We start from the raw sequence: 22,836 nt of genomic DNA on the forward strand, positions 1-22,836 counted from the left end.
ACAACTGCTCTCTGCAGTCAGAGATCCTAGGTTCAAATCTTGTCTGATACTAAGTTCCGTGACCTTGGGCACATCACTTAACATCATTAGGCCTCGGTTTCCTCACCTGTGAAATGAAGGAGTTGGACTAGCTAGCCTCTGAGGTCCTTTCCAGCTCTAGATCTGTGGTTTTGTTCCTAAGCAGGAGGTGGGGAGGTAGAAGTAGTCAGTTTAAAGTTAGAGGAGGCCTGATGCTTCCTGCAAAGATTAACTTTGCAGAGTACAGAACGAGCCTCCCCCTACTGGCTACTTTACACATGACAAGACATCCTTGGTTCAAAATCAAGCATCCATGGGATGATATGAACTGCCTCCCTTATTTCAACAAGGTGGTGTCTCAAGGATCACTAGTTCTGGGGATCACAGGGCAATGTACTCATGGAGAAAAACACTCAAATTCATGATTGTACCAAGGTGATTATAGCCAAAATAAGAATAATATTTTTATTAGAATCCACCTCCAAATATCTGCTGCCAGGCCCCACCTGTCTTATCCACATAGCTGCCTAAAACGAAACTTCGGGCCACAAGGCACATTCTGCCCCAATTCTATAGAGGCAAAAGTCCAACCTCATCCTACCCTTGTCAGAACTGACTGTAGAGACTGAACTAGAACAATGCCAGATATTATTTTCTATTTTTTTTTGGAGGGAGGAGAGACTATAGGGGAAATCTGTTGAGAACCATTGTTAGAAGGTTCCTCTGCTAGAATCTCTTTTCCTGCTTATTTCAAATGGAGAATAAAGTCAAATGTCAGCTCCACAGAAACTAAGTAAATAGTATGAAGGAATTCCCATCCTGCTTCAGAAGCCGATGAGTGCTATGGCAAAGAGAATGTAGCAGCCAAATTTAAGGAAATGAAAGTTTCAGGGGAATCTTAGGACTTAAAAATGGCCAGCACAGACACAACGTCCTGGGTTTTCATGAGTAAGAACTTCCCTGCAAGAACAGTCCTTTCAACCACACTTTTGAACCTTTCAGAAACATTATCGGAAATCCTATAGAAAGACCAGTGATCGTTTCCCCAGGGCACTCCCAGTTTTAACAACATAATGAAAATGATGAGAGGAATGAAGCTAAAGTCTATGTTCTCCCTCCTAGAGCTTCTTTACCTTTTGGTTCAGTGTGGATAAGCTGACCCAGATTTGAACATGCTGTTGTCCTATGCCAGCAGGTAGGGAGGGGATGGAGTGCCGAAGAAGAGCAGCACAGAAAGGCTCTGTTTACAGGGACTTCCTCTGTCCTTCCTTCCTCTCATCCCACACAGAATCCAACAGGAACCCAGATCAAATGGCCTCTCCTCTCGGTGGTGGGACAACTAAAGGAAGAGTCCTCTGCTCCTTCCCAATGTAGCCAAACCCCCAGAAACAGTCTATGGAGAAGGGAGTCCTTCAAGAACATCACAGGGCCTGGGGTAGGTAGTGTAAATACAGCACTAAGAGTGTTGTGATTGGGACTTAACCATTATGGAAGTCACAACCTTTAGCAACAGCATTTGGCTTGAAAAGTTTGCAGGTCACCATTTAATCCAGAGGTGAGAGAAAGACAGCACTACTAAAGCGCATTCAGACTTTAAAGTACCAGGGAAAAAATGCTCTAGAAAAAAAATCTTAATACAAGATCAATAAACGTGCTGCTGATCAGTCAGCATTCCCCTGTCCACTTGGCTTTGCTCTGCCCTGTCCAGTCCAGGATAGTTCCAGGGCATGCCCATTCTTGGCCTGAGAACCCAAACCCTCCGAGGGTCATAGTTAGGAAGTCCCTCCAAGACCCCAGTGGGGGAGGAAAGAAGGTTAAGATGCTGCCCCCAGTCCTGGCTGTTTTGGCCTTGTCTTGATGGGTTCTTTCTCTGGAATCTTCTCTGATGGGGGTTCTGAAGGAACTTCTGGAAACTCTGCTTGTTCCTGAGTGATTGCTTCCAGTTCCTCTAAGATAGCATCTTCATCTTCTTGAGTAAAACTGCCAGCCAAGAGATCATCAATTTGCTTCTGGTACTCCACAGCATCCTGGGTTTCATCCATTATCCTTTCCATTTCTTCTGTGGACATGACCTGATGCATTTTAGTCAGACACTCATTTCCAAACTTCAGGCCTCCAATCACTTTCATTTCAATCTGGGTAAACTCAGTATTCTGAACCATAGCTTCCAGATTCGTGATTTGGTTTTCTGTTTTATCCAAGAGCTATTCCTGGTAGCTCTTCTTCTTAAGCAGTAACTTTGCTCTTTCTTTCTTTCCATCACGAAGAAGTTGTCTGGCAAATTCCCTTTCCCTCTCCAGTTGCTGGGTGGTACTACGTCAACTTATCCTGTTGTTTCAGTCGCAGGATGGCCTTGTCCTGCTCCGTGATCCAGCTTTGCTTCTTGTGGCTGAACAGGTTGCCCATGGTGGCCGTGGAGCTCGGGCTCTGCCTGGCCAGCCCTGCTTCCTCAAGTCTTCATGGAACCCAGAACCCTGGTGGCCATGGGCCCAAAATCTTTCTTGTATAGTTCTTCTGTATATTCTTGAATAGAACAATAGGGCAGTTCTTTTTTACCTTTCTGGAGGCAATGATAATGTTGACTCTATGAGCGTGAGGAAAAAAAAGAGGGTATGGGCAAAGAGATAAATGATGTAAGGGTGGATGAAGAGGCTAAAGAGGCATGGGCCCATGGAGTGCTGACTCAGGAGGTTTAACTTGTCCTAGGCATGGCAGCTAGTGGTACACTTTATTCAGCTGTAGGTGAAGACACATGAGTCCAGGAAGTGAAGAGCCAAGTGGTTCAGCTCTTCCTAGGCTTATAACATATATGTAAAGTATAGAAACAAAAGGAAAAAATAATCTTTATAATACAATATAATTTTATTTATCAGCCTTATAATTTGTCATAATTTAATGCTTTAGAGTTGGTTTAGTGGATATTTTGTGTTATAAATGGACTTTTCTAACTGTAAAATACTTTATTAGGAAAAGAAATTGTGATCAAACATGACTTCTTGATTATTGTCAAACCAAATTACTTAAACTTATTTTCCTTTTCTTGTAAATAAATGAATAGCTTTTTAAAAAAAAAGTTTTCTATTTGTCTAGTACCTTGCTAGACTCTACCTCCGGTACGCAAAACCACTTAACAGTTGTTATAACACTATTCCCAAAATGTTTCTTGAGAATGGACACAGAGAGCTTCAGAAATGTACTCTGTAACATAATAATGAATTAACACTTGGAGGTTTGCAAAACATTTTACATATATTTTCACATTTGAACCTCATAAACTTTTCTAGGTCATTTAATTATATCTGAGACAAACTCATCAGAATTTACCTCCTCAAGCAATATGACCTACTTAGTATAGTTCTTGGTGCTTTCCCACTGCTTATAGACTGGCAAAGGAGCAGAGTGGAGCCCCTACCCAGGGGATGTCTGATCTTCCAGAAACACACAGCACACTCATTAGACCTGACTAGAACCTGAGAGAAGCAAACAGATTCATACAGCTACCTAACAAAGGGCCAGATCCTTGATCAGCCCGTAAAAAAAAAAAAAATTCCCATGGCTTTACTGGAGCTTCGTGCCTGTAAAATTATGTAACTTTCATATTTCAGTCATTTTCCCTAGCTATACTGAGACACATACAAACAGATCAGTCAGTTCAGTTCACCCACGCTAAAGCATCCTTGATGACTTTTATAGACAGCTTGTGAATGGCTTCCATAAAGAGAGACCAGGGAGAAGATGTTCCAACTGTTCTACCTGAGTACTTGCTTCCTTGGCTTGTGTTGTTTATGTCTCTTTGTATTTGACAAAAACATTTAGTCTTTATGATTGCCTGATGGCACTGGCTTCCACCCAGCCCGTGGCTTGTTTAGCTATTCTCTGGCTTGTGTATTACCAGTTCTTTGGGACTTAAGCCTCTGACAGAAGTAGAACAGGGACAGTGTCTTTTCCTGAAAAGAAAATACAGTAGGTGGTTGATATGGTACTTTGAGTGTCACCAGAGTAGCAAAGTTCTTTCTCCTCTCTGATCCTCAGTTTCCTGACTTATAAAATGGCAATAAGATCTAAATCTTAGAGCCTCTGATCCCAGTTGTTCTCCTATAGTGTCGGCCAGCAAGTATTTATGTAACACTTGGTCTTTACTCATTGCTATGGTAAATTCTTTTGGGAAACAAAATATAGGCTCTGCATCAAGAAGTTTACAGTTTAGCTAGGAAGAAGAGAAACAAGTACATTAAACAATGCCAGTTGCAAGACAGTGTATATTTAAGTGCTATGTTACGTAGTTGAGTTAGTAAAAATTTGCAAATAGCCTAACATCTCATTTGCGCCTTCTAAGAATCCTTCAAAATAGTTACTCCAGATCTTATATATCTATATCTATTTTAAGTTTAGGAAACTGAGTTTCCAAGAAATTAAAAAGGTGTAGGGGACATTTTTACATTACCCTCCTGCCAAAAATTAATATTATTAGAAGTTTGGAAACCTTTAGATTATGATACTAATTTTAGAATAACTTACGGAGTGAACATATGATTTCATTGATTTAGGGAACTCCCAGATCCTCCTACCAATGAAAGTCAGCACTTTCTCTGCAACTTAAAATCTTAGAGAGTTTACCCAGGGCACTGAGAAATTAGGTTGTGGTTCATCATTTTCAAAGATGACCAGTGACATCACATGGTGATGTCTTCTTGACTTGATTGTGAATTGGAATGAGCCACTGTTGTCCAGGAAAAAGTGGGACTTGAACCCAGGTCTTCCCAGCCCCAAAGCCAACTCTCTATTCGCTACAGTACTTTATATTTGTTTTAAAATGCTGAATAAAATGTTTGAGGTGAGGTGTTCCTCTGTTGCTATTCAGTCTTTGTTCTTGCAAAATAACTTCTAAAGATTATGCATTAGGAAGATGTTCTATGTTAACCTCCCACAATGAGTAAATCTGAATTAGTGATTTGTCAAAAATTCCTTACCAAGTTACCTAGATAAAAATCAGCTGACTTTGGAGAATCTAAGTGTTGTTTTGCTTATGTGTACAAAATGAAGTCTTGTGAAAGGCTTTTTTTTTCTTTTTTTAAGAAACAGAAGGCACTTTATCTCCTGCCAATATTTTTACAAATCCCTTAGCTACAAGTTTAAAAGGTAGGGACATAGCACTAATAGCAATACTACTACATTTTACTGGCTCCCCAAATGAATGGCATGTTTAGGACTTAATGTTGGAAAGGTACTTTAGGATATAAAATATACAACATCTTTAGGTGTTTGGTACGGAATGATTTTGACTCTTTGTGCTTTCTGACTGTATTGGATTCCTCCATCTACATCTTTTGAAAGACTTTGGTGGGTGTTTAGAAACAGTGTCCAATGTGGCCAAATCAAGAATTAAAAAAAATACACAGGGGAAACTACTCTCAAATGAGGCAAAGTTTCTGTTTACTGAGCACAGTAAAAGTGAACCACCAGGGAGAACAGAAGTTGCTAACAGTGACAACCCAGAAAATAAAACTGATTAGATAAAATGCCATGTGGCTAAGGCTTTGGGAGTTTCTCAATCTTTTTTTTTTTTTAACCTTATCCCTTTTTCTGAAAACCTCTGCTTTCTCCATTTCCATGATTCCCTGAAGTAAACTAAGTGTAGAGAAACTCCACTACAATTTTGAGGGTTTTTTCAGTTCTCAAGTTTTTGCCTACTCACAAGTGGGCTCAGAGAAGGAGCTCTGAGGTTTTTTAAAATGCAATAACTTGTAACTCCATTTGGAACAAATTTTTTAAAAATACGAACCTATTAATTAATAAATTATTAATTAAGTATAGCATATGATACTTAAATTATTAGCTATTTGTTAAATTATGAAAGTTAATATATTTATAATCATTGCCTAGATAAACTGTGCTTTCAAATGTAATATACTAAAAACATAGTTTTTTTTAAAAACATGGTTAACCGTATATGCTCTTTTTATCTTCCTGAAATAGTAGTGGTTTTATGTTTGTAAAAGGCCCTGAAAGAAAAAGTATTGTATATGTACCATCTCCTCTGGGGCTTCTTTCCAGTTACCATTCAGACTGGAAGCTTGGATCCTGATTACTTCTTACCTCAGATTTCTAGGAGTAACTCTGAGACAGGGATTTCCTAGTACTATTGTTCATGAATTTCTATCTGATATGCTCCTTGTTATAAAATAACTAGCCAGGATAAATTGGGTTTTAGAAAGGGGTATTTACTGAAGAAATACAGCAAAGACAATTGTTATAGACACATTCCTCCCCACCCCCCTGCCAAATAAGTGTGGGATGCACTCTTCCAAGTACTTGTAGAGTCCAGGGGAAAGTAGGCTCAAGCTTTAAAAGATCATGTGGCAAAAGGTAACTGATAGCTCCTGATTGGATGGAAATCCATTTCTCTCTTTCCCTCGTCAAGTTCTCTTTAAGGGTAGCTTCCTACTGAGCTCTCAAAGTTGGTGACCTTGGGAAGGCCTGAAACTGCCTCTCTTCAGTATATCTAGTTTGTACATGCTGTGTTCCTCCTCAGACAGTGCTTCTCTAGGGGTGCCGTTGTCAATACTGAGGGAAAGTCCAAGTCTCCTGAACTTTCACAGCTCACAAATTCATCAGGTCTTCCTGATAACACACTGGTCATAGTGGAGGGGCTGAGGAGGAAGAATACTCAAATTTCTCATTCCCCTCCCCTCAACTTCATGCCCTCTCATTATACTCACAAGTATCTACTTCTTAAAAGTTTCCCCTAAGCTCAACTGGACGTCCCCTGGAATCCCTTGTCTGATACACTGTAGGCCAAGAGTTGTCCAAATCTTTCCCCAAAATCCCAACATATTTCCTTTGTATCATCATCTGTTTTTATCCATTGTCTCTGTAAACTTCTTTCCTCCCAAACTAAGGATTTGTTCACACCTAGCTCATACTTTTGACTGATTAATTGAATTAAATTGAGATGGCTAATTTACACCTGGTTTAAACCTTTGATTCAAATGGAATCCATCAAAGAGGCATTCCTTCCTGATAACCATATGATGAGATTTAGGGGTGCTCCAGACCCCAAATACTGACACGCCAGGACCTGCTCAAATGAATTTGACTCAAGCTTTCTCAGCCAAAGAAAAACAAATTGGGTAGAGTATTAAGAAATCTCACCATTTGTGACACTTGTTTTAACAAGCAGGGCCCCTTCCTGGAGGCAAAATGGATCTTATATACAGAAAGACTATGGGAGGGATCTAGGGGTGGTTCTGGGGAGATGGGAGGAGGGACTTAGGGAGGGTCTTGAGGAGGAGTCTAAGGAGGATCTTAATGGGACTGGTGTGACTAGAGGTCAGACTCCAGGAATGGGATTAAGGGTGGGAAATAGTTGAAGGCTACCTGGAGATGACAGACAATGGAGGGCTAGGGTAACAGATTTGGGCATAGATATTTTGATAGGATCTAGGGTGGGAAGTAGCCAGACCATGGAGGGCTAGGCTATGTTAAGAGCAACCTAGAGATTTGGGCCTAGTGATAATGGAAGCCTTATGGCTCAGGCAAACTCCTCATCAAGTGGGAAGATTCAAGGTGGGTTCAAGGGGGTTCCCAGAGACTGTACCCCATCATTAAGACATAGAGCATCTTGTTAGTTTCATTCATTGGGTTATAGTTCAAATTTTCCAACATTTTCCATTTTTAAAAGAATACACAAGCATCCATATTCCACTACCACACCCATTCCATTACCTTAGGTTTTCTGGAAATAAAACATTTTTAAATCACCCCAGCCACATTTTAACTGCTTTATTAAAGAGGCTGCAATACCCTTATTAAACAGTGTTAAACACACACAGTAGATAGTCAACAAATATTTGTTAATACTTGTGTTAACAGGGTTATTTGTGCTTCTTTATACTACACACATACACATATACATGTGTACCTCATTTCATGGAAGCAGAAGAGCATAGGAATCTCAGAGGCCAACTAGTTAATCTTCCCATTTTATAGATGAGAAAGCTGAGGCCCAGGGAAGTTAAGTGACTTGCTCAAAGTTATACAAGCAGTAAACATCAGAAGTAGGATCTGAACCCAGAACTTCAGTCTCCAGAGCTAGTACTCGTTCCACTATACCGCTTTAGAAAAATTCTAGTTGGAAAAATAATATAAATTAGGAAATAGTCATATTATAAAATGATTTTGAGTCTCCTGAATTTTCCACTACAGATTTCTTTCCCTCAATTCCTCTAGTGTATTGAAAATCTTCAATTTAGTGTACAGTTTGTTTTTTTTTTTTTTGCGGGAGCCTACCCGGCATGATAAAGTGAATTATACTTGTATTGATGTTTTCCTCTTCAAACTGACTGCAAGTCTGTGTTCTTAAGGTGCTTTGCATACCTCTCTGCCTCTTATATCCCTGTGGAGAACCTAGGCTTTTCCAGTAACATCAAACTGAGATAAGAATTCAGGTCAGGATCTCCCTCCTTGTTTCCTAGCAACTCAAGGATAGTGGTGCTTTCTCCTCCTATTGAATTGTTCAGTGAAAGATCCAGGATCATTTGGTATCAGAATCAGGGGAATGTTAATAACTTTCATTTGAAGAGACTGATCCTGGAATGATGGTGGTGGTGGAGGGTTGTTGTAAGAGTGAGGTCAGAGCTGTTACACGGTTCTTTCTGAGAGACTTAAAACTGACCTGAAAGAATTTCATTTATTTGACATGGTGTTTCCTCTGGTGGACTTTCCCTGTAGGTATGGGATGAACCTTTGAAAACCACTGGAACTCTCTGCTAGGTTGGTGCTTGTTTTGCCAGATCTGCCCATAGATCAACAAGCTGAAAGGTTCTCTTTGACCTGTCCAGGGTTTCCCTGTCTGTGCAAGGCCATATCCTGAATTATTCAATGGGTCCTGTTAAAATCACTCAGGTTTCCCTGATTTGAAGATAAGGGTGCTATAAAGGGGAGGTATCTAAAAATGAGGTGAAAAATTGTAAGAAACAGTTTCTTTTTACTCCTTGCATTTATAAAAATCCTTTCTTCCCTACAGGTTAATCTGTTGTAAAAAAACAACTAATGAGAAATTTATACATTTCTTGGGAAAGCTGGTGAGCAAAGGTGTTATTGTTGTTAAGCTGTGTCTGACTTTTCATGACCCCATTTGGGGCTTTCTTGGCAGAGATACTGGAATGGTTTGCCATTTTCTTCTTCCAGCTCATTTTATTGATGAGGAAACTGAGGCAAACAAGGTTAAATGATTTGCCCAGGGTCACACAGCTAGCAATTATCTGTGGTTAGATTTGAACTTGTCTTCCTGATTTCAGGCTTGGCACTCTATCTACTGTACCACCGAGCTGCCCTTAAGCAAAGGTGGTGTAAGGCAGCTTTGTTCCACAATGGAATTTGTGTAGAAGAAACAAAAGGCATCCCTGGGCACACACCCTTTCTACCCCCTTTCAAAAGGCAGATGATTGGCTACTTGTACTTCCTCATGTAATCAGACTTCTTTCTTACCAAAGTGGATTACTCCCTAGTGACTGGTTTGTGCTGTTTATTTTTAAACATATTTAATACTTGTTCTTTGTTGTTCCTTTCCTGCTCTAAACATTTCAGCTCCCAGAAAGCCTAAGTAACTTGTCCAGCTTCACACAGGTAGGGTCAGGATGAAGATTTGAACCCACTCTGACTTCAAATCCAGCACTCTATCTGTGACATGGGGCTTGTACTGTTTTCCTTATTGGTGTGATCATACCTTTTAAAAGACTAGTAATGGCAGGTTCTACTCCTTTCACAGAGCTCAGAATCCAGAGGAGATTATTGTCAATGATTTGTACATGGCCCACATAATAAATGTGAAGGGGGATGGGATTCACACCGGACCCCCAAAATAGAAAAAATGGTGTCTTTGGGACCTGGATCCCAAAGCCTCTGAAACCAGATCTCCGGCCTTTGCCTGAGGCACCTCCCAGTCAATAATCTTTTCAACTGCCCTTTCACTTTCACTAGGGCTCTTCTGCCACTTAACTCCTTCCATAGTCTGCCCTACCCCAGGCTACTTGCCACTCTTAAATGCCATCCAGGTCTTACCACAGTCTTTCTGTATAAAGTATCAATCTTGCCCCCATTAAGTTGCTCAGATTCTTAAAATCTGGACCTCTTGTCTTGGCGCCACAAATAGTGAAGACTCACTAGGAATCTCTCCCACCCCAACCAGTGTTTTAATCAACTACTCGGATTGAAAGAAGGCTTGAATGGTCGAATTCTTTCAAGGCAGACCTGCACCTGTTACCCTTGCATTTCGGGGTTCCTAAGACCTCTAGACATAAGCAAATGTTTGTTGAATTCAATTGGCTTTTGAGACCAGGATTAACCAAGAGGCATGGACTGGAAAATTTTGAGTATTAACCTTAAAATACCCAAACGTACAGTGTTCGCTTTATTTCACTAAGATTTATGTGAAAAGTAAGGGGATAGAACTAAACAATCTCAGTGTGAGTATTTACAAGTTAAAAATCTTCAGATGTTACAGATAGGGCTTAAGACTGTTTAGACTTAAGAAAGGGATGGAGAAAATATTAATAATGAAGTTTAAAAATGTGTCATGTATGTTTTCCCCAGGGAGTTGGTTGTTAAGCATTCACCAGCAAACCCCTACTAAGCTCCTATTCAATTTTAAAACTATGATGAGTGATAAATGTGAACTCTGAGGCCTTTTTTAGCCAATGCTAATGAAATGCTCTAAAGACTGTTAGTTGCTTAGCTACTAAACATTACGGGAAGATGTGCTAAATAGTAGTTCAGCCTCTGTGAATGGGTAGGTTTTTTGTTTCAGATCTTTTTTGGTAACTTCTCTCCTCCCTTCCATCTTCCAACTCCCCACTTTGCAGCTTCCTTTTATTTGTTGTCCTCCTCCAATAGAATATAAGCTCCTGGAGGGCAGGGACTGTCTTTATTTTTTTTTTTTTTGCATGTATTTGTATGCCCAGCACTTAGCACTGGCTCTGTAGATAAGAGCTTAATAAATGCTCTATCTATCATCTGGGGTATATGGGATTAAAGGGAAAACTAGCACCAGTTTTCAGAGTTGCTTATCTTTTTGGTGTCCACCTGTTACCCAACTCTCACCTGTGGCTCCATTGATCCTCTTCAAAAACAAAGGACGAACAACAACAATATTTATCAGTCTACCTATCAATACCATTTTATTTACTGAGACATCCCCTCTGATCTCAGTTGCATCAGTACACTTAGAAGATTTTGTTGCTATTATTTTTTAATAAGTTAATTTATTTTTAGTTTTTGTAAGAAATGGGAGGAGGAGTTTTGTTTCCACAGAACTAAAGGTGTACTTCCTGCTTCCCCACCCCAGCTTTAGCAGAGACCAGGCCTCAAGGTGGGTCAGGTGAGAGGTCAGAGGCTTGTACCCATGTGCATGCTTTTTGAGAAGGCAGTCTGGGGAATTAGAGAGGTCAAACCAGGTTGAACCAGTTCAGGGTCTGGTCTTGGTCAAGAATCCAGGCCTACTGATTTGTATAATTTGCATATGTTAAAGAGGGAAAGTAGGGGAAGTAAAAGAATGTAGTTTAATCCTAAACTAAGACAAGGAAAATCTAATTAACTTCACTTTTGCTTCTGTATCCTTATTATCCTGCCTGTATAAACTGTATAACCTAGGAAAATTATGTAAAATATAAAGATTGTAAACTAACTGTAATTCTAGCAGGAGTGGAGGGAATGGTTACCCCTGCTCCTGCAGCTGTATCAGTGTGAGTGTTGCAGTGAGCACTACACCCACTCTCTTGAGGAGCGTAAAAAAATGCCTTCCTCTGCCCACTCTGGTCCTGAGTTCTTTGGGTGAGAATGGGCAAAGCACATGGATCTTCCTAAGGTCAAATGAAGGGAAGCAATGAGCAGCGGAAACCCGTCTCGGGCTTACTCCCGGATCTTGCTTGAGGTGTCCTGTGATCCCCACTGTGGTGTTAAGAAGACTACCACTCCTGATTCCCTTGGGGAACTCTGTGTTCTGCACAGCCTTCTTAAAGGGACATCACTTGGGACTTCCGGCCCTGTGTCGGGAGCCTTGTGATCTTACCGCCATCCTAAGGGGCCGTCACTTAGGTCCTCCTTAGAACTGACCCCTAGGAGACCCTGTAATCCCCACAGATTAAGGGGTGGCTACCACTTGGTCCTCCTCTGGGAGTCCTGTGGTCTGTACAGCCTTCCCTAGGGATTATCACAGGGTTCTTCCTCAGGACTTTGGCCCTGCCTAGGAAGTCCAGTGATCCCCAAAGCCGCGTTTTCTCACAATTTGGGGAAGTCCAGTGATTCCTAAAACCATGTTTCTCACAGTTTTCAACATTCACTTCCATAAGTTTTAAATTTTCTCTCCCACCCTTCCCCCTCACCAAGACAGCATGCAATCCAATACTGGCTCTACATATACATTCCTGTTAAACATATTTTCAGATTAGTCATGTTGTATAGAAGAATTAGAACAAATGGGAGTACCATGAGAAAGAAAAACATAAAACAAAACAAAACAAAGAAAATAGTCCGCTTCCCTCTGCATTCAGACTCCATATTTCCTTATATGGATGGCATTTTCCATCATGAGTCTTTTGCAGTTGTCTTTGATCTTTGCATTGCTGAGAAGAGCTAAGTCTATCAAAGTCGGGTTACAGTGTACAATGTTCTCTTGGTTCTGCTCACTTCATTCAGCATCAGTTCATATAAGTCTTTCCAGGTTTTTCTGAAGTCCACCTGTTGTTCATCATTTCTTATAGCACAATAGTATTTCATTACATTCATATACCGCAACTTGTTCAGCCATTCCCCAATTGATGGGCATCCCCTCAATTTCCAGTTCTTGGCCACTACAAAAAGAGCTGCTATAAATATTTTTGTACTTGTGGGTCCTTTTCCCATTTTTATGATCTCTTTGGGATACAGCCCTAGAAGCAGTATTGCTGGGTCAAAGGGTATGCCTTTGGGCATAGCTCCAAATTGCTCTCCAGAATGGTTGTGTCAGTTCACAACTCCACCAATAATGAATTAGCATTCTAGTTTTCCCACATCTTCTCCAACATTTATCATTTTCCTGTTTTGTCATGTTAGCCAATCTGATAGGTTTTAATAGTTATTTAGAGCATTTTTTAATATACCTATAGATATCTTTAATTTCTTCCTCTGAAAACTGCCTGTTCATCGATCGTTTGTCAATTGGGGAATGACTTGTAATCTTGTAAATTTGACTCAGTTTTCTATATATTTTAGAAATGAAGCCTTTATCAGAGACACTAGTTGTAAAAATTCTTTCCCAGTTTTCTGCTTCCCTCCTAATCTTGGTTGCATTGGCTTTGTTTGTGGAAAACTTTTCAATTCAATGTAATCAAAATTATCCATTTTGCATTTCATAATGTTCTCTTTCTTTTGTTTGGTCATAAATTTCTCCATTCTCCATAAATCTGACAGATAAACTATTCCTTTCTCCCCTAATTTGTTTATAGTATCAGCCTTTATATCTAAATTGTGTACTCATTTGGACTTTATTTTAGTATATGGTGTCAAACATTGGTCTGTGTCCAGTTTCTGCCATACTACTTTCCAGTTTTCCCAGAAGTTTTTGTCAAATAGTGAGTTCTTGTCCTAGAAGCTGGGGTCTTTGGGTTTATCAAACAGTAGATTACTGTAGTCATTGACTACTTTGTCTTATGTACCTAACCTATTCCACTGATCTACCCCTCTATTTCTTAGCCAGTACCAAGTAGTTTCGATGATTGCTGCTTTGTAATGCAGTTTAATATCTGTTATGGCTAGGCCACCTTCCCTAACATTTCTTTTCATTAATTCCCTTGATACTCTGGACCTCTTGTTCTTCCAGATGAATTTTGTTATTATTTTTTTCTAGCTCTATAAAATAATTTTCACTGAATAAGTGAATTAATTTAGGTAGACTTGCCATTTTTATTATATTAGCTCAGCCTACCTATGAGCAATTGATGTTTTTCTAGTTATTTCGATCTGATTTTATTTGTGTGAAAAATGTTTTATAATTGTGTTCATATAGTTCCTGGGTTTGTTTTTCAGCCATTCATTCTTGTTTTTTTTTTTGGAGGGGGGAAGGCTGTTCAATTGGGGTTAAGTGACTTGCCCAAGGTCACACAGCTAGTAAGTGTGTCAAGTGTCTGAGGCCAGATTTGAACTCAGGTCCTCCTGACTTCAGGGCTGGTGCTCTACTCACTGTGCCAGTTAGCTGCCCCCTCAACCATTCAGTCTTAAATGACTTTTTCCACTTTTTCCAGTTTCATATCATTACAAGTAAGGCAACAATGCATACTTTCATGTGAAAGAGATAAACCTCATTATCCTTTTAGAAACTTTCTTAGGATATAGTTATAGTAGTGGATCTCAGAGTCAAAGAGAATGATCAGTTGTATAACTCCCATTTTATTTTTCAGGGTTGTTCTACAGAAAGATTGCACCAATTTATAGTTCCACCAATAATGTAATAATAGTATGCTTGTATCCCAATACCAGAAAATTAATTCTTTCATTTTAAGCTCTTTTTTGCCAATTTAATGGATTTCATGAGGTACCTCAAAATTATTATTTATGTTTCTCTGATATTTGGTCCAAATAAATAATTTTTCGGTGATATCACCTTCCTCCTTGAAAATTTCTCTGATCACATATGTTGATCCTTTAACCAATGGGGTCAATGGGTATTATGACTCTAGTCATACACTAGTAAGTAATACACTAGTAAGTGTCTGAGGCAGGTTTTGAACTCAGTTCTTCCTGACTCGAGCCCTGGCGCTCTATTCAGTGCACTACCTGGTAGCTGCCCTCCTTCAGTATTCTATCCATTATATCATCTATCTGCCTGACATGGAATCACTAAGGGTGTGTAATTATAAACAAGGTGACAGCTCATCTAAATAGTGCTCTCTTCCTTCCTGGCCTCTTAAAAAGTGTAATCTACTCTATAAGTTCCAGGGCAAATGGCCAACATCATCTTTTATCCTTAAAATATCCTGTCCCTGTGAGGTGGAACCAGTGATTGCTATCTGCAGTCTACAGATGGGACCCTTGAGGCACAGACAGGTTGGATTTGCCTAAGACTGTCCACGGCCTTCTTTGCTTCTTTCTTTCTGTATACTTTCTCTTGGTGACTTCATCTGTTGCTGGTAGTCCACTTAGCACCTCTGTATACATGACTTTCCCTCTCTATATCTATCAGGATTCCTCCTCTCAGTTCTTCTATATCACCAACTTTGTGCTCAACATGTCCACTGGGAGGGAGTGTCCTGCTTAACTCGGCTAACGAAGAGTTGAACATGACTGAGAACGCCTGAACGACGACAATTTATAACTTATTCCCCCTATGAAAGGATAAAATTACTCCCATTAAAATATAATTTTGTACTAGTCAGTACAGCTAGGTAGCACAGCTGGACCTGAAGTCAGAAAGACTCATCTTCCTGAGTTCAAATCTGGCCTCAGACACTTACTAGTTGTGAAATTGAAGTCACTTAACCCTGTTTGCCTCGGTTCCTCATCTTTAAACTAATCTGGAGATGGAAATGGCAATCCACTCCAGTATCTTTGCAAAGAAAACACCAAATGGAGTCATGAAGAGTCAGACACGACTGAAATGACTGGACAGAAGCAGGTTTAAAATATTAAAATTATCTTTGACTCTTTCTCCCTCTTCAGCAGCCCTGTATCTTATCACTTGTCAAGCCCATACAATAGCTGTTACATCTCTCTGCTTTTATCTGCTCACTGCTGCTACTCTGGTTCAAGCCCTTCCTGATTTATTCTTGGACTGTTGTAGCCCGCTGTCAGCCTTGTAGCACATCTCACTGCTTTCTCTCTCTTCCTTCAACTAATTGCCAAAATAACCTTCCTAATGTACACATCTGACCTGTTTCCTTTTCTTATTAAAATATCTTGAGGCTAGTAGTTATTAATATTTAATCGGTCACCTTTTTTGTTTTTGATACTAATAAGTTTAAAGATTTTCCTAGTCCACCCCCCAAAAATCTTTTATATTTTTCCCTCTTTCAAATGCCATGAGAATTAATTCATCTGTGTTAACTCTTGTATAGATCTATCTCCTCTGTGAATACTTGGTCTGGTCTAACTTTTCATCCTATTTTTGTTTTTCTGTCTCTTCCCAGGATAATCAGAAACAAACAAAAAAAAAACAACAAAACACTTCACTTGAGTCAAAAAGACCCAAGTTCTAATTATGATTGTCCTTTTCCTCAGTTTTCTCACCTGTAAAATTAAAATGGAAACATTGGAAAGGAACCCATGTGATAAGATGTATCTGAAGCACCTTATAGCTGAAAAAGTCCAGTAGAGAGTGAGTCACCATTATGTTTTTACGATATTAGTAATTACCTATTTAATTAAAACCGCACATTTATCCATAAAAATGAAAACATTTGGCATGGAAATAGAAAATCAAAACTTGTTTTCTAACCCTAAATTAAAAAAAGAAAAACCTTACTGCTTCACTCCTTGATTGTAATAATTGTTAAAAACTGATTGCCTGAAGCTTCCTTTCAGCACTACACATGTTCCCTAGAAACTCAATGACTGTACCCTACCGACAGACACTAGACTTTGGGGCTGGAGTGATGTGGCATTCAGGATGATGGCCATAGAAGTTTTATTCTTTTGAAATGACAGATGCAGTTAACACATAGAGGCTTCTCACCATAGGAGCCTCTTAAATTTGAACTAATCCTGCTGTTATGGAGAATGTGGGATACATAAGTGAATCAGACTAAAAATGGTTATCTCTGCTTTGAACTGGAATTCTCTATCTACTATATGAAACGTCAGGCTAAGGTGGGAGTAATTAGCTTGTTGGAGCAAAGCCCTGTCTCTAGGAGTAAGAGTGTGAGATGAAACTACTGCCCAATGACTGGAATAAACTGGTGTCCAACTAAGAGGAGTAATTGGAAGGTTTTAGGAAGCATTGACAGAAAGCCTGATAATGTTCATGGGATTATTATGGAAGGCTAGGGATAGGATATGGGGGCAGCTAAGTAATGACATAGAGTGAATAGCATGCCAGGCCTGGGGTCAGGAAGACTCATCTTCCTGAGTTCAAATCTGACCTCAGACACTTAGTAGCTGTGTGATCCTGGGCAAGTCACTTCACCCTGTTTGCCTGTGTTTCTTCTTATGTAAAATGAGCTGGAGAAGGAAATGGCAGCACTCCAGTATCTTTACCAAGAACACCCCAAATGGGATCACGAAGAGTCGGACACAATCAAAATGACTAACAAATCAAAGTTAGAGAGGGAAATTGCTGTAACAGAATTGGGGAAAAAAATATTTTTTTTATTCCATATTTTCACCCACCTAATTAGACCAAGATTGAAGTTTATAGTGAAGAGAGGTGGGAATCTGTGTTCTTTCCAATAAATATGAATGAGGAGGCAGAAGGAGTGAGTAGAATAGGCTTTGGGGTGTGTGCCTTTTTTCTCTTTTGATCTCCATAGACACTAGTTCTTATTTCTTATTGGGATTAGCCCTAGATCAGACCTGGAATGTGACCTCACCCATCACTACCTTTTACCCTTACCTGCAGTGAGTACAATAAAACAAAGCCCACGTTTGTTATATTTCATGAATGCCAATCAGACGAGCCCGATGCTTAAAGCAAGGAACCAGCTGCCTGGAGAGCCTTTTTCTCTTTGGCCTCTCTTTGGGGCTTTGAGTGAAATCAGGAAGTAGGGAGTATGTTTACTAGGTAGATACTGTTGCCAACACTCCTTCCCCAGGAGATCTCACTGGGCTGGTCAAAAGCCCCATGGGCTGGGCTTGGCTGGGTTTGGCAGAGTCCACACTTCCTCGATAGTGCTTGCAACCTGTGGGCGATGCTGGGCCTGGCTGCTGAGCTTTCTGGAGGAGCAACACGGAAGGAGGGCTGTCAGTAAGCATGGCCTGCGTTACACCAGGAGCCTTCCTTGACTGCTCTGGGGAAAGACATAAAGAGGTACCCTCTTCTCCCTGCTGCTGGTCTCTAGAAGGATGAAAGAGTTGAAGTTGGTCTGCAGTCAGAAAGATGGCTACTTTTTACCAGTGCATCCGGGCTGATTCCAGGTTAGAGCTTGAGCTGGCACTTGGGAGCCTCTGGGGTGACCTTGTCAAAAAAAAAAAAGAGTTTGTGGAGAGGGAAGGGCTGAAGAGGTGGTATAGGAGAGACAGAGACAGAGAAGGGGGAAGAGGGAGAGCCAGACTGAAAGAAAGAGAGATACCTCAGGACTCTGAGCAAGTAGCTATAGAAGGTTTGCCTTGTCACACAAGCAGACCCAGTGATTTGTTAAGTAACTAGCTTCAGGCATTCCCTGCTGTTTGTGTTTCAGGTATGGCTGACCACACTACAGAAGCCCAATCTAAGCCTTGGTGGTCTCTAGGTGCATTCCCTTACATATACCCTCTGTGGATTTAATCCCTTGCTGTGGTGAAATTCTGGACAAAAAGTAGTGAAATTTTTACCTTTTTACCTTTTTTTTTCACTTTGTTACCTTTTTTTTATAGGACAGATATGTTGGCTGATCATTCAGCTGTTTCCAGAATGGAATCTGTTTTACAGTAGCTTGGATACAAAGATCTTTTCTGCACATAATGATTCATAGCTCTAATATGTTCTGTTTGTTTGAAGTACATGAGCTTATAATCTTTAGAATGAAAGGTTATGTGTAACGCACACAAGGTCACGTGTCCCAATGTAGGGCTATTTCAACCTGATGTGAGTTCTTTACCTTTGTTCACTTTGGCTGTGTGTACCCAACATAAAGTGAAATGCAGATCTTCAGCGAACTTGATTAATGCAGACAGCCAAAAAGCATTTCAGCCCCCAAAGTGGAAGATATTTAGCTTGGCAAGATGATTATATAGTCATTATTGTGGTGATAATGAATTATAGTATTAAATACAGTAGCTATGTTTTGTTGTTCAATCCTTTTCAGTTGTGTCCAACTCTTCATGACTCCATTTGGGGTTTTCTTGGCAAAGATACTGAAGTGATTTGCCATGTCCTTCTCCAGCATGTTTCACTGGTGAGGAAACTGAGGTAAATAGAATTAAGCCAATGCCTAAGGTCACAGAGCTAGTGTTTGAACTCAGGAAGATGAGTCTTCCTGTCTCCAGCCCTGGCACTCTATCCACTGTGCCACCTAGCTGTCCACTTTGAACATTAACCTAGCCATTTCCTTCTCCAGCTCATTTTATGAACGAGGAAACTGAAGTGAGCAAGATTAAGTGACTTTGCCCCCTAGGGTCACACAGCTAGTAAGTGTCTGAGGGCAGATTTGAACTCACAAAGATGAGTCTTCCTTATTACAGGCTCAGCATTCTATTCATGGCTCTGCCTAGCTGCTCTAGTATCTATGGTAATAGATTTTAATTGATGTTACTGCATCAGATACTCACCATCTGCAAGTTGGGTGGAATGAAAAACTTTAAAAATCAGATGCCAAGCAGAAGAAATCAAAATCACCTGGTTAATAAGACAAGGTGTGTATCATCCTCATCCTACTGTCTGCTACTAGAGTTGTACCAGGAATGCTTTTAGTGAACTCATAAGAGATGAGCTTATAATCTCAATTCTTTAATTCAGCTATAAAAGTAGTTATTTTATTCATCTGGGCAAGAGTCCGCAGAACATCAGATATAAAAGAATAAGAGCAGGATTTGTCCAGGATCTTTTCTATCTGAACTCTATCAAATAAGATAAGATGAATGATTTTTTCTATGTATTAACAACAATTTTTTGTTTAATTATTTGTTAATGTAAAAGTTTATCTTATTTCTGTAGCTCTAATTGCTTTACAAAGACCTTTCCTTAAGACGTCATTGCAAGGTCAGAAGTGTAAGTGCATTGTGCAGATGAGAAAACCGAGGTACAGGGAGGTCAAGCAATTTGCCCGAAGTCACATAGAATCAGGACTTGACCCCAGGGCTCCAAGTTCATTACTCTTCCTACTGTACCATGGCCCATGTCAGTTTCTTAGGATCATAATATCATATGTAGATTTAGAGATACAATTAACCATTAGAGATTATCTAATCTAACCTCTTTATTTAACAAATGAGGAGAGTTTATGTTTGGTAGACCTGGTCTTAGAGGTTCTTTTGCTATGGGAGTATAGACACATGCAAAAAATCAAAGTAGAAAAAATCTATTTCAAGTCATACAAAATATTACTCTTCTCAGAGGATGCGCATTTTCCATTTTTTTTTTCTCTGGAGGCAGTTGGGATTAAGTGAATTACCAAGGTCACTACAGCTAGTAAGTGTCCAAGGCCACATTCGAACTCAGGTCCTCCAGATTCCCGTGCTAATAGTCTATACACGGTGCCACCCAGCTACCCCGTAAGAATGGACATTTTCTAAGAATGTACTGTGTGTAGAGCTGAGGAAAATACAAATAAGAAAGAGCTCCTGTCCTTATAGAGTTTTAAAATATATTCTAGCAATGGAATGATGTATAGTGAAGTAGAAGGCTATGAACTGTGTAATCAGGAAACCTGTGTTCAATTCCTGGCTCTGTTATTTGCTAGCTGTGTGCCTCTGGGAAAGCCATTTCACCCCTCTGAGTCTCAGTTTCCCTGTCTGTACAATGGGGACAATATTACTTATGCTACCAACCTTATGCTGATGGTGACAGGTGCTGGGAGAAAATCCTTGAAGAGGATCGCAGAAGGACTACATGGGTGTACATGGATTGGACTATTCTACCTGGTTGAATAGAATCTCAATCATCTAAGAGAGGAATTTGGGGTGGGGGGCGCAAAAAGAAGAGTTCGTTGTCTAAATCTCAGATATATTTTGAATCTGAGTGTACAGACTGGCCATGTTATGTATTTTTATTAATAGATTTTGGAGTATGCCATCAACCTACTGAAGAGAACAAAATTTGCATCTGGTGTGATGTGGAAATGTCAAATTGTGTAGCATCCAGATAAATTAAGCCTCCAGGATTTGAAGTCATTTTTAGGACATGCATACAGAACCTATTTTTAATGATAGTTTATTACCTTATCATTTATATCAGGAGAAAAAAATTGTTAAAAGCGCCACCAGTACACAAATTCAGTTGCACTACACATCATACAGTACCCTCATGTACATAATAATTTAAATAAACACATAGTCTTATAGTGAGATTGGCTCTAAAGTGTTTGTTATCTTTGTTACCCCATGAAAGAATTATAATGAAGCTCATTTAAAAAAAATGATTATGTAAATTCTACTCCCAAATTAGTTCTCCAATGTTTCAGGCTTTTGTGTTTATTTTGACTTAATAATTCTATATGTCTATAACAGATTTCTTCACTAATCTTTCCCCACTCCAGTAATTTGCAAATGTCTGAATCAATGCTTCTCAAATGTCAGATACACTGTAAAACCAAAGCAAAAACTTAAAGATAAAATAAACAATCCTTGAGTGAGTAAAATTTGATGTGCAAATTTTTAAAAAAGGTTGTATTTCAACCTTAATGTGAGGTGGCTATGAAATTATCAGTGTATTTGTTCATATCATACTAATTTGCACACCCTTGTTTATGTATATGATCCACAAAACATGTTAATGTGGTTCTTGAGTAAATATCTTAGGGATGAAGGAAAAAGGGGACAAACCTGTCATTTGACTTATAGGAAACCCCTATTATGGAAAATCTCTCCACTGACACAGCTTTCAAATTTACCTGTAATTTATAGTCTTAGAGCTCTAAGAGCTTAAGCTACACATGTGGTATGTGTCAGTCTAGATCTGAACCCTAGTCTGTATTCTAAAGCCAGCTGTCTATGCACTGTGCCAAGCTGGCTTTCGTTTGGACTAAATTGGTCCAAGGAGAGGCTGCATGTTTTCATTCCAAATGTAGACAAACCACACGTGGTTTTTATAATATTTTTAAACTAAATACTAACATATTTGTTTTTCTTTTCAAAGAAATTTCTTTAGGGACACAGCTATGGTCTTGGAAAACTGAACTCTTCACCATTACAAGCTCACACCCTCCACTTCCCCAAATTTGTACCTTTCTCATTTGGTTCCCGCTGCTTTGAAGGCCCCCTCTTCCTGCCTTTGCAATTCCTGCCCATCCTTTAAAGTAAAACTCAAAAGCTACTTCTCCAAGAAACTTTCCCCTTCTCTTTCTTTCTTCCTTCCCACCACTGTCAGCAATGACCTTTTCCTCCTTCAGGTTTTCCATAGCACTTTGCTCAGATTTTCTATCAAACGCTTATCATGTAATCTATATATTATGGTTATTTCTGTGCACATGAGATCCTCCCCAGGATGATAAATTCTAGGAGCTCAAGGCACAAGGTCTCATCTAAACTTTCCAGTCATTCCATCTCTCCCGCACATAAAAGACTGTTTAATCAGTGAATTGAATTGAATTTGGGTGTGACCTCTTCAGAGTAATTTTAAGGAAATTATAGGATCAATAGATTTGGAATTGGAAGAGACCTCGAAGTCATCTCTAGAGTTCAACTGTCTCATTTGAAAGATGGGGAACAATGGAGACCTAGAGAAGGTGTGTTACCCAATGAAGGTCACAAAGAGAATATGTGGCAGAGCTGGAATTCGAATCCAGGCCTTCTAATTAAAAGAAAGCCAGCAATAATTCCACAGCACTGCCTGCCTTTAAAGTTTATTTTATGGGCAGCTGAAATTATTTGAAAAGAATTTTATTTTTGTTTTCACCATCATCTAACATCTTCTTTCTGCTTCACTTAAAAAGGACAATATATAATTTCTACAGAACTTTATAGAAATCTAGTCCACTGTATTATTTGTGTGTGTGTGTG

The 22,836-nt window shown here is 39.6% G+C and overlaps 1 protein-coding gene and 1 pseudogene across 3 annotated transcripts in view; one reads left to right on the forward strand and one right to left on the reverse strand.

The window, feature by feature from the left end:
* Positions 1 to 22,836, forward strand: part of CRACDL (CRACD like) — a 142,150-nt gene that overhangs the window by 40,947 nt on the left and 78,367 nt on the right. The window contains exon 1 of one of the 3 annotated variants that reach the window (XM_036747953.1): positions 18,068 to 18,117. The exons of the other annotated variants lie outside the window; for them this stretch is intronic. Within the exon in view, the coding sequence (XP_036603848.1) occupies positions 18,080 to 18,117 (38 nt within the window). The 5' untranslated portion in view covers positions 18,068 to 18,079. Of the gene's footprint in view, positions 1 to 18,067; positions 18,118 to 22,836 lie in introns of those variants that run through there. 3 annotated transcript variants of the gene reach the window in all.
* LOC118840442 lies at positions 1,833 to 2,424 on the reverse strand (annotated as a pseudogene).

Source organism: Trichosurus vulpecula, chromosome 2 (genome assembly GCF_011100635.1).
Source record: "Trichosurus vulpecula isolate mTriVul1 chromosome 2, mTriVul1.pri, whole genome shotgun sequence".
Taxonomy (NCBI): domain Eukaryota; kingdom Metazoa; phylum Chordata; class Mammalia; order Diprotodontia; family Phalangeridae; genus Trichosurus; species Trichosurus vulpecula.